This window comes from Delphinapterus leucas, chromosome 7, assembly GCF_059928025.1.
Source record: "Delphinapterus leucas isolate spDelLeu-1000000601 "Yukka" chromosome 7, BTC_Dleu_Yukka2, whole genome shotgun sequence".
Taxonomy (NCBI): Eukaryota; Metazoa; Chordata; class Mammalia; order Artiodactyla; family Monodontidae; genus Delphinapterus; species Delphinapterus leucas.
The window spans coordinates 69,683,580-69,696,432 of record NC_143135.1 but is presented as its reverse complement, the minus strand read 5'-3'; the positions used below and the strand labels follow the sequence as shown (position 1 = coordinate 69,696,432).

The 12,853-nt window shown below is 48.1% G+C and overlaps 1 protein-coding gene across 1 annotated transcript in view; it reads right to left on the bottom strand.

The window, feature by feature from the left end:
- PANX1 (pannexin 1) overlaps window positions 1-11,928 on the bottom strand; it is a 44,892-nt gene extending 32,964 nt beyond the window's left edge. Inside the window, exon 1 of the mRNA XM_022561358.3 lies at window positions 11,127-11,928. Within this exon, the coding sequence (XP_022417066.1) occupies window positions 11,127-11,307 (181 nt within the window). The 5' untranslated portion in view covers window positions 11,308-11,928. The remainder of the gene's footprint in view (window positions 1-11,126) is intronic.
- Window positions 11,929-12,853: the final 925 nt, after the last annotated feature.

Here is a 12,853-nt window from a genome sequence, read left to right as displayed (position 1 = left end):
CAGCTGGGAATCAGATAAAGGACGTCCTGGGATGACATGCTGCAGTCTAGACTTGATGCTATGATAATAGCAAGGAGGTCTGGCAGGACGGGTGGAGGGACTGTGTTTTAATATCCTTAGGGCTGTAATTCATGCACCCATGGTCCTGATGCCCTGCTGAGGCTGCAGTGCCGGCCATGATTCTAACAGAGAAGGCACCCTCCCCAGCAAGAAAGCCAGGAGTGGGGAGATGGTCCCAAGAGTGGGGAGGATGATCCCGTGGCAGCAGGGCCGAGACTCAGAACAAACTAGTAGCCTCTGTGCTGGGTACAAGCTCGTTCTGCTTTCAGTGCACTGTTCCTCATGCACAGGACAGGGAGAGGGCAGAGGACACAGTGGTGCCCGAGAATTCAGGCTTCAGAATCAAAGCTACAGTCCAGCTCTGCTCTGTGTGCCCTTGAGCACGTTATCTGGCCTCTATTGGCCTCAGTTCCTCATCTGTCAGTCATACAGTACTGGGGCGTGTTTAGCAGCTAACCTTTACTGTAAGGTTACTATGTCCCAGATATGGTTCTAGGGCTCACGTGTGTTAATGCATTTAATTCTCACCACCCTGTGAGATAGGTTTTACTATTACCCCACTTATTGATGAGGAAACTGGGGCACAGAGAAATTATGGAACTTGCCCAATGTGTCACAGTGTATGTGTGATGCACCAGGATTGGAACCCAGGCAGTCTGTCTCCAAACTCACATCTTAACCAATATTCCACAGTCTCCCCAGAATTAAAATATACACCTGTTTTGAAGAATTTCTGCTGGGAAAAATATCATGCTAGAAGGACCTAGCACACAGGCAGCGTCAATATATGGTGGCTTCATGTGATAAAGGACTGTTATTAAATATATACAAAGAATTCCTTGCATATAGAAGATGTGGTGTATATATACATAATAGAATATTACTCAGCCATAGAAAAGAATGAAATAATGTCATTTGTAGCAACATGGATGGACCTAGAGATTACCATACTAAGTGAAGTAAGTCAGACAGAGCAAGACAAATTTCATATAATATCACTTACATGTGAAATCTAAAAAAATGATACAAATGAACTTATCTATAAAACATAGACTCATACACAGAGAAAACAAACTTATGGTTACCAAAGGGGAGCACGGTGGGGTGGGGGGGAGGATGAATTAGGAGTTTGGGATTAGCACATACAAACTACTATATATATAATGGATAAACAACAAGGTCCTCCTGTATATTCAATATCTTGTAGTAAATTATAATGGAAAAGAATCTGAAAAAGAATATATGTATATATATATAGCTGAATCACTTTGCTGTGCACCAGAAACTAACACGACATTGTAAATCAACTATACCTCAAATAAAAAATACATATACAAAAGATTCTTAAAACTCAACAATAAGAAGCAAACAACTCAAAACATGGGCCAAAGATCTTAACAGACACCTCACCCAAGAAGGTATGCAGATAGAAAATAAGCACATGGAACAACAAGATACCAGTACACACCTATTAGAAGGGCCAAAATCTGGAACACAGACAACACCAAGTGCTGACAAGGATGTGGAGCAATAGGAACTTTCATTAACTGCTGGTCAGACTGCAAAGTAGTACAGCCACTTTGGAAGACAGTTTGGTAGCTTCTTACAAAACTGAACATGCTTTTACAGCAAACGTGCTCCTTGGTATTTACCCAAAGGACCTGAAAACTCATGTCCACACAAAAACCTGCCCATGGATGTTTATTACAGCTTGGGTCGTAACTGCCAAAACTTGGAAGCAACCAAAGACGTCCTTTAGTAGGTGAATGGAAAAATAAACTGTGGTACATCCAGACAATGGAATATTATTCAGTGTTAAAAAGAAACAGCTACCAAGCCATGAAAAGACATGGAGGAATCTTAAATGCATGTTACTAAGTGAAAGAAGCCACTCTGAAAAGGCTACGTACTGCATGATTCCAACTGTATGAAATTGTAGAAAAGGCAAAACCATAGAGACTGTAAAAAAGCCAGTGGTTGCCAAGGGTTATACAGGTGAGGGTTGAATAGGTAGAGCACGGAGGATTTTGAGGGCAGTAAAAATACTCCATATGATACCATAATGATGGATAATTATACACTTTTCCAAACCCACAGAATGTACGACTCTGGTGGGGAATGTTGATAACAGAGAAGGCTGTGCATGTGTGGGAGCAGGGTAAAGTCTTAATGAAAACGTACGCGTGTGTATGCACGTACACACAGCAGCTATTAGCATCGCTCCTAAGGACAGCAGGGGAAGGAAGGCATTCGAAGCAACTGCCTAAGTGCAGAGGGGAGAGGCAACATTTCCCTCTGGACACCAACCCCTCTGGCTGGTCACCTGCAGGGCCCCGGCCAGGCCCTTCCAGAGCTGCAGCTTCTCCCAGGCCCTCAGCGGACAGGGCTTCCTGCTGTGCCAGGCGATGAGAGCCGGCTGCTGGGGTCTACCCTGGACCAGACTTCCGCATGGACCCGGCCCACCCCTGCCAGGCACAGCCTTCCTGATAGTCCACTGCTCCAGGCCGGGCTTCCACGAGACCGTGGAGCCCCAGAGCAGAACCGCTGAATGCGGCCAGCTTGGGGCCTTCCCAAATCAGCTCCAACATCCCAGGACAACGGGGAGGTATCGGGTGTGCCCGCAGAGCTCCCAGCAATGGCTCCCGATAAACTTTTATAAACTATCTGCCCCATACAAAGCACCGTGGTGGGGCTTCCCTGGTGGCGCAGTGGTTGGGAGTCCGCCTGCCGATGCAGGGGACGCGGGTTCGTGCCCCGGTCCGGGAGGATCCCACATGCCGCGGTGCGGCTGGGCCCGTGAGCCAGGGCCGCTGGGCCTGCGTGTCCGGAGCCTGTGCTCCGCAACGGGAGAGGCCGCAGCGGTGAGAGGCCCACGTAACGCAAAAAAAAAAAAAAAAAAAAGCACCATGGTGGAGTCCAAGATACATATAACAGTCCCCGTCCTCCAAGTACACAGAGTTAGTAAGCCTTAACTTAACCGTGACAGCCCCTAACTAGTCTCTCCACATCTCCATTCCCGTCTCCACAAAGTATCTGGGGTGAGATTTTCAAATGTGTATCTGATTATGTCATTTATAACTAAAAGCCCTCCGACTGCTCTGGATAAACCCTAAAATCCAAATTCCCATGAGGCCCTCGACGATCGGATCCTTGCCCAGCTCTCGAATCTATACCACTCACCCTTTCCCCCTGCTCGGCAGGCCCCAGTAACACTGACCCTTTTCCATTCTCCAAGAAATCATGTCTGTGACTTCCTCAGAAAGCCATCTCAATGCCCCCGACTGGGCGAAGCTCCTGCAATGGCACTTGTCTCAAAGCACTTATCACAGCCAGAACTCTGTAATTATTGGGGAGCTGTCTCCCCTGCCAGGCTGCAAGCTCCCAGACAATGTCTGTCTCCTTCACTGATAGATCCTAGAACACAGAGCAGTGCTCAGTGAATAAGTGACATGAATGAGGATGTGAATGAACGGACACAAAAGGTAAGAAAGAGTAATTACAGTAAGGCGAGGCATGAACCACTGCCAGAATCAGAAAGGTACTGGAGTGCACATAATAACTAATTTTAATCCAACGTCCTCATGTTACAAAGGATGAAACTGAGTCAAGGTGAGACGCCTTCCGGTCACATACGCTCCACACAGCTGTTCCTTTCTGGTAAGCAAGAAGTGCCGGAAGAGTGTTCCTTCAATTCTCCAAAGTGCATCATTTTTCTGTTCTGGAATTCACTTCAAGGTGTGCAAAACAGAAACACGGAGAACATAAGGGCTTAGAATGTTTATAGAGACTCAAAAGGAATAAAGCCTTATTTAGAAGAAGGTCAAGTCCATCAGCCCCTGGACTCTCCTCTCTCCAAGGAACACAGGGGAAGGGAAGGTGGGCAAGTCACAGTTACGGTCACCCAGACTCATCCGAGCTGAGCCTCCAGTGCCTGTCTGAATAGCCCCTGAATCTGCACGATCCCTGGAGAGAAGCGTGAGGCCTCCGTCTCAGCTTTGTTGGCTGCAAATTACCTTCAGATTGTAGAAGCTTATGTCACGAGCTTGAGTCAACCAACATGTACTGAATACAAACCATGTGTCAGGGTCTTTCCATGTATTATCTTGTTTAACAGCATCATTATCTGTTTTGCAAAAGAAAACCTGATCAGAGAGGAGAGGTGAACCTTGCCAAGAAAGGGTACAGCTGAATAAGCACTTCTCTCTCTGAAAAGTCACCTTTCCACACTGCAGTGACTGTGCTTTTTGAAAACTTTGAGAACCCACATTTGATCATCAAATGTGGAGCAGATGTTAATATTAAAGAAAGATTTTGTAAAGACATCTTTATATTTCCTAAAAAATAGTACTTGCTAGTTTTGCTATTTAATTAAATTTAAACAGGAAACAGAGGGGTCAGAAGGGAAACAACTTATTTTTTTAACCTTTTAGCTTAAAAAAAAAAAGAAAGATAAAAAGAGACTGGGGAAGGGTGAAGGAGGGAGGGAAATATTTTATAAGCTAATGATAACCAGCTGAGACCTGACTGTCTCTAGGATCAAATACTCCAGGCCAAAAGGCAATGGTAATTAGCCTGGAGGCAATGAGCAGCCTCTAGAAACTGCCAAGTGTCAGACAAAGAGCCCAGAACTATGTTTTGTGAAATCCCAGTGTTTTGTGAAATTCCCTGCATACTGGGAACTGCAGGCTGAAACAGTGAGATGCCATTTCTTTCTTTCTTTTTTTAAATCAAACAAAATAGACTTTTTTTATGTGTAGTTTTAAATTTTTTTTTGAATTTTTCTTTTTAATCAAAGTCACAGTGAGGTACAAGATGTCATTTCCGTCACGAGAATGGCAAACTGAAAACTCTGAAAATATTAGGTAGCAGTAAAGAAGTGAGGAAAGGGCTGCTCCCTACATGCTGACAGGAGTGTAAACCGTGTTCTGAAGGGCAACTGGAAGTGCCTTTTGAACGTGAAACGTGCACACTTCGTGTGCTTCTAACTGCAAACGCCACTCTCCAGTTTGACGCCAGAGAATGGTTCTCAAAGGGGGATCTGGAAACTGAGACTCTTCCAGGAGGTTCATGATGTGAACCCTCTTTTCACAATATTATTAAGTTGTTATCTGCCTTCTCATTCTCATTCTCTTGTGAGTATGTACAGTATGGTTTCCAGAGGCTACTGACATGGGATATCACTGCACAATGAATGAGAAGCCGATAGGAGCAGGCAGTGGTCTTCTACTGAGCCAGGCATTAAGGAGACTTGCAAAATCGGAAAACAATGCCACTCTTCTTTGATTTTGTAATTAGATTTATATAATTTGTTGAAATACTGAGATCTTTATAGCTTAGAGGTTTATGTTCAGGAGTGTTCCTCATAATGCTATTTATATTAGCAAAAAACTCTGTAAATGGGTTCAGTTTCAATACACCTATTCAACATTTAATTTGGTAGCCAACAAAAAGCAAGTTTATAAGATTTAAGAACGAGGCAAAATGACCCGAAATGGAGTTTGGTTTTTAAAAAGTAGAATACAAGTTGTCAGCTCTGTATACATAATAAAGTCCGGGGGAAAACACACATTTAATAAAGTCTGGGGGAAAACACACATGCTAACACATATATATGGAATTTAAGAAAAAAAATGTCATGAAGAACCTAGGTGTAAGACAGGAATAGACACAGACCAGATAGAGAGAATGGACTTGAGGATATGGGGAGGGGGAAGGGTAAGCTGTGACAAAGTGAGAGAGTGGCATGGACATATATACACTACCAAACGTAAAATAGATAGCTAGTGGGAAGCAGCCGCTAGCTGCTACATTTCCCATATTTTCTACAGTCAGCCATATCTTTTTAATCAGACAAATATACACATACACAAATGGCTTTTGAGAAAAAGGAGTGCAAGCTTTAGAGAGGTTGAATAAATAAATGAGAAGAATCTCCCTTTGCTGCCATACACCTTGCACCCCACACAGAGGCAGGCTCACCTCGGTGCCTTCCCTGGAAACCAGTGGCCCCAGTTGCCCTTGATAACCCCAAAGCACGCAGCTGTATCCAACTCACTCAGCCAGGGTATGATGCTCCCAAACTGCCTCCCCTCCCCCACACTGGACTAAACTCACTGCTTCAGTTAGGGGTTTGAGAAGAAAGCAATGTGCAGAGGAAGGGTGGGTGTTTGCGTGGCTTTGAAAAGGATGCTGCTAATCCAAACCCAGAATCTGCAAAGATTTCAAGACATATGTTCAGTTTGTGATAAGGGTGGGAGTTTCATCTATTTGGAAATAATAGGGTTTTTCCCACAACTTCATTTTCTTTTCTTTTTTTCTGTGGGGTGGGGGGAAGAGAAAGGGATTAGTAAATAATTAAAAATAGATCTTCTAATTCACTGGGTCTTTCAAAGTCAGGCAACAGTGTACACTGAAACAGAACAAATGCTAAACAAACAGGTAAATTCTAGTATATTTTTAAAATCAATCTCATCGTTACTAAATGTTTGCTTATTATCTGTCAGTTCACATTCTATGCTCTATTACTGTTATTCTAGTCAGCTCCAATGACATTATACAGAGTTTTCAAATATTTTTGATGGTACTTTTTTTAACACGAACTCTTTCAAGATACATAAAATCCCATCTTATAGACGACAGAACAACTAACACTCAGGATCCCAAAATGCTAAAATCCTACTGCTATCCTTGATGATTCCATTCATTTACACACTCTATTGAATGCCTACTATGTATCAAGTTTTGTGGTGGAAGCTATGAACAGAGCAGTCAACCCAACAGAGGATAGATGGTTCCTGTGCCTGATGAACTTACAGGCCAGTGGCGAGACAGTATTCAACAAATAATTATGCAAATAATTACCTAACTGCAACCTGTGATAAGTGCTTGGAAGGAAATGTAGTGTGCTACAAGGACACATCAAAAAGTCCATGGCAAGTTGCAATCTTACCCCTGAAAGAGGCTATTTCTTTCTTAAAACCAGGAGCACATCAAAATCCCTCTTCCACTCGTCTGACAGCATCACATTCAGAGGGAGCTGGAGGTGGAGGGTATACAAAGCAGCATTTTCTTCTCCTTACTTGAAATAAGAATTCAGGAGTGCAAAACTATCCTGAAAAATGACTTCATCCTTCTGGAAACCGATACTAGTCTCTTCTCCTTTCCTTTCAATGCTGGGAGGAGGGGAGTAGTTACAAAGATTTATGTACCAACAAGCCTGATGTGTAATGGTGGAAAATTCGGAAGAACCTAAATGTACATCACGAGGGGAGTGCCTGGTTGAACTATGATGGGAACATTCCACACTATGGAAGATCTGCCTGCCTGTCTATTAAAAAACAGTGACGTGGGCTTCCCTGGTGGCGCAGTGGTTGAGAGTCCGCCTGCCGATGCAGGGGACACGGGTTCGTGCCCCAGTCTGGGAGGATCCCACATGCCGCGAAGCGGCTGGGCCCGTGAGCCATGGCCGCTGAGGCTGCGCGTCCGGAGCCTGTGCTCCGCAACGGGAGAGGCCACAACAGTGAGAGGCCCGTGTACCGCAAAAACAACAACAACAAAAAAAACAGTGAGGTGACACCTCTGTACTGACACAGAAGGCTTTCCACACCTTTCCACACAGTGTGCTTTCCATACTAAGCAGGACAATGCAAACCACTACAATGTGACTCAGTTTGGTTAAAAAAAAAATGTGTATACGTTATATTAATGCAGAGAAAGGGGATTTTACGTCTGTCCAAAGTGTCCACAGTGTTCACCTCTAACACATAGTGAAGGAGGTTTATGAATCCTTTACCATGAGAAGGTATTTAGGTACTATCTGTACAATAAAGTACCAAAAAAAAAATTAACAAAGAAAAACATGTATGTATCAGTAGCCTCTCTGGATAGCAGGCATCTTTCTGGAAAGGGACCAGGAGGCTCCCTTGGTGCTTTGCCTTTAAACGTGAGCTGAGGATGTGCTGTTTTGGGACCTTTGCCCTGAGACCCTAAGTATTAGCCCATTCTTATAGACACCCCTGAAAAGAAGAATCAGCTTTGCCACCTGGAAGGGCAGCCTGAACACATTTCCAAAGATGGGCCTACAGCAGCCACGACAGAGCAGATGACTTAAGCCACCTGGCTGCTGACTCAGTTGGAGGAAACAAGAGGGGAACTGGGAACTAACAGCATTGGAAGCAGCTGCAGCTCTCTCTGTCCCCTGGCTCACTGGGGCTGGCCCAGCGCCTGCCCTGTAATGACAGCAGCAGAGCAGAGCTAACCCTAAGGGACCAAGTCCCTCTGTCCAGAACTACAGCTGCCTGCTGGGAGGGCAGCAGGGAGAGAAGGCTCCCTGGGCGGACCAGACACCCTTCCCCAGGGGTCCAGTGGCTGCCCCTGCTGCTCATCTGGTCCAGCCACCCTGGCACCGGGCATGAAGCATCCTGGTGGGAGATAGGAGCTCTGCTCTCCCAGCGTCTCCTAAGACACCAGGCTAAGGCACCAGAGAGTCAAAGCAGTCCCTGAGGGAGGACATCTCGGTCCCAGGTCCTGAGTAGCCCTAAGCCAAGGGTACTGCTGACCCATCAAAAGACCCCAATAATAAGAATCCCATTCAGAGTCTGGTCTGTTGAAAAGCAGCATGCTTAGGGAATTAGTTTCTTCAACAATTTAGATAAATACTCCTATAATTTCAGAGTCTGAAGGCCATGTAGCCTAATTATGCTTGTATTCTACACAGAGTTGTCACTCAGCTATTTCCTAAACTAACTCACTAACTCTCTCTTGATATAGATACAGATATAGATATACCTCCAGGTGAAAGGGGCTGCACCTCTAGAGGCATCTGGGGACAGGTGTGGTAGAAATGAAGGTCCTTCTGTGGCACACAACTCTGACCTCCTGCACCTACCATATGGCGACATTCATGTGTTCTATGGAGCCACATGGAATGACACTCATCCACCTTCCCCTGAGCCTTTCAACATTTCAAACACAGATTCTTCCTTGCCATAAAAATACTGCGAAAGGAAATTACTGCAAAAGGAAATTTGAGGTATTTGCAATACAACCTATGCTTATAAGTCAAGTGGGGCAACTGAACGGGATTCATCATGAACGGTAACCAGTCCTCCCTCCTGGCATCAGATGGCACCCTCCTCCAGGGTCCATGTCTCCCTGACTCCTGGGTCCTCAGTGCCCAGCACTGGGTCCAGCCCACAGCTGGTACTCAAGAAACATTTGCTGAAGGGAAAGATTATCTCCAGGACCCATGCTACTTGGTGGTTTTCCTTCCAACCGGAAGCCTCAACACCCGGCCATCTGGAAGGCGGAGGGAAAGCCTTGACTATATCTATGCCTGCCCAATGACAAGGAAAACTGAAGACTACCTTCCAAAATGAATTTGGCGGCTTCCTGCCAAGTTGAACAACTTAGTGGTGTGGATCACAAAATCAAGCTCACTGTAACCTTTTTCTAACCAACTCTTCCCTCAACTTCACCATTTCCATCAATATCATTCTCCAATCACCCAGGCCTGCAGCCTTTCTGATACCTCTGATCAGTCTCGGCCCTTTGTGGCCGATGAAAAGCTAGGGGCCCAAGAGTGGATTATTACTCCTTGATCTTGGAAATTTCCCATCCTTTCCCTTCTAGTCTTGGCACCCACCCTCTCACAAGACCTCAACTGATGCCTCACCTTTATGGCATCCTCCCTAGCTCCAACTCCCCTCTTTCACAGACCCTACATGTACCCTCGGGTTATTACTTATTAAGGGCTGTTTTCAACCAGTCCAGCCTCTGCTCAAATAATAACTTTGTACTTTTTATTTATTTATTTTGCGGTACGCGGGCCTCTCACTGTTGTGGCCTCTCCCGTTGCGGAGCACACGGACACGCAGGCCCAGCGGCCATGGCTCACAGTCCCAGCCTCTCCGCGGCATGTGGGATCTTCCCGGACCGGGGCACGAACCCGTGTCCCCTGCATCGGCAGGCAGACTCTCAACCACTGCGCCACCAGGGAAGCCCAACTTTGCACTTTTTAAACCATCAAGTCTGTACTCCTCTGTTCTCACTAACCCAGGCCCATATTCACTCTTATATTCCAGGAACCCTGACTAATCCTCCTGCCTCAGTTAGGACACTCCTCGCTGTTCCTCTCCTTCCAGGAACACGTACCATTCTCTGACATCCCAAATATCTTGGCAAAGGTCTCACTTCTGCTTATCCAAATCCCACCCACGGGCAGGGGCTCAGGGCCAGCCCAATCCTTCACATAAGCTTTCCCCATTGTCCAGCCCCACCGGCCTCCTTCCCCACAGAGCTGTGTCTAGCCTCATACACGGCCTTCCTCTTGACTCATAAACACTCTCTCCTGCGCTCAAAGTCAGAAGAGATGATGAGGAAGACCAGCTGCTTATTAGCCACGTGATCCTGACCAAACCACCAGACTCTCAGAATCTCACAGAACTGTTATTAGGACAAAGGAGGATTTACAAGAAGGGGACTCGTTCATCTCACATTCAAAATAAGGCCGTCCAGGTAGAGGATTTGGGTATCCCTTCTAATACTGGCCAAGAGCAGTTATTTCGCATCACTCACAACCCTGCAGAGCTAAAGTCTCAGTACACACCAACTAAATGTAAGATAAGGGAGAAAGCACTTTTCATGGGCTACTTTTCTTCACGTCCTCCGTTTAGCCATTCGGGAGCTTCTCTGATACAAATTTTGGGTGACCGCAGAAATGTGTGGGAGGGAAAAGAGAGGCAAATCTGGTGACAACGGCGTTGTTCAAGAGTGGGACTTGAACACTAAGCCAGAGCCGGGATCAGTGGGCAGCAGGGAACAGAAATGGGTAGCAGGGATGCGAGAAGGGTCCACAGCGGGGGGGGGGGGGGGGGGGGGGAAGGGAGCACGCGAACAAAGAATGCTTCGGCCCATCAGCTCGGGCTACATTCCTTCCCAACGTTCACGCCCATGACAACGGCGGGCACCGCCAGGGACGCGCGGTAAAATCACTTCTCGCCAGAGACCCGGTCACCTCTGATAACGCCGGCCCAGCCCGCCCCGGTGCCGCTGTCCCCGGGCCTTACCAATCGAGATTTCCTGTGCGAAGGCCAGCGAGATGAGCAGCAGCGGCAACCCCACGGCGATGCACGTGACCATCTTGTCCACGGCCAGCTCCAGCCGCAGCCCCTTGAACTTGGGCTCCGAGGGCTCCTTCAGCAAAAAGTCTGAGAAGACGTACTCGGTAGCCAGGTGAGCAATGGCCATGGCTGCGGCGCACGAGCCTGGGCCAGGAAGGCTCGCAAGGGCAGGCCCGGGTACCGCCGGCGTCGGGAGGGCGGCGCGGTGCCTTCACCCGGTTACTGACTGGGCCCGCGGCTTTCGCTTTCCCTTTGCCGGCTCCCCGTTTGCTTCCACATCCCACTGGTCTTTGTGTCTCGAAGCGCCGCAGCTGTCTTCTCTGGGGGCCTGGCCTGGCGGGTCCCGGGATTGCTTCGGGCGCACGGGATCGCGCCTGCTCCTCCGCCGCGGGCCTGGGGCAGAGCCGCACCCGCAGGTCCCCGGGATGCGCGCGCCCGAGGGCGCGAGACTCAACCGCGGAACAAAGCGCTAGCCTCGCCGCGGCTCTGCCGCTGCGCCCTGGCGACTTGGAGTTTCCGGAAGCTGAGGCGACGCGGGGCGGGTGGGCGCGGCAGCATCCCGCGACCCTGGGATCCACCCCCAGCAAAGGGAGCTTCCCGGCGAGCGGTACCTCGTCAAATCCTCGCGCCTCTCCCAACCTCATTCTCCCCACTTCCTGGCACCCGGGATTTTTGAAATCATTTCTGAAAGCGACCTGTTACCCAGTGGACAGGATGGCCCCCTTTTACGCCTCACCCCCAACATTTCTACGTGGCGGAATCAGGTTAAAAGCAGGTGCAAACGCTTCAAAGAGCAACGGGGCCCTAAAGGGCTATCGAGCGCGTTAGACCAAGCCGGTGCGGAAGAGGGAACGCTGGACTCTTCCAGAAGCACTGCGGGACAGGGAGGCGCGGGGTCAGTGGTGGTGAGCCCTGCGTCTGACTAGGTCTCAGGTGTCTGTGCTTAGCCTCCTGCTTTCCCCGTGGGAGCCTCGGTCTGGGAGCCAGCAGTGGGTGTCTGCGGGAAGCGGGTGTTGGGGGAGAGCTACTTCTGAACCACTTTCAGGTAGTGGATGCTGAGAAATAGTCAAGAGACGCTCTATTCAGCAACATTTGGGGGCAGACAGCACCTTTGAACGTGAGCGCTCCCTGGGGCTGGGCTGCCTTTTCTGCTCTTTGTACGTGGGCAGGTCCATGCACACAAGCCTCTTCTTTGTGCCCTCAACTGCCATATGTACATCTCCACCCTGCCCTGCCCTCTGAGCCCTCATCCGATGGCCTGCGCCACTCTCCACTTAGATGACTCACAAGACCAGGACCACACAATGGCCAGGACCGCAATCCTTATGCTCGTCTCAACCTGAACTCCAGTCTTCCCCATCTTGCTCAGTTCACCACCATCCACCGGGACGCCCAAAGCAGAAACCTGGAGTGCCCTGTGTAACACTGCAGTCTCTCCCCAGGTGCCATAACCAGTTTCCAAATCCTGCGGCGTCTCTCTCCTAAATGTAGAAAATCTCATAGTTTTTCTCCACCTGCACTGCCAACGCTCCTTGCCGCCATCCTCTCTCCTAACCGCATACAGGTTATGTACCCTGCAGGCCCGCAAACCATTCTCCCCCATGGCTGCCAGAGGGAGCTTTTAAAAGCTCCCGTCTGATCCTTTCACTCCCCTACTTAAAGTGTACATTGTT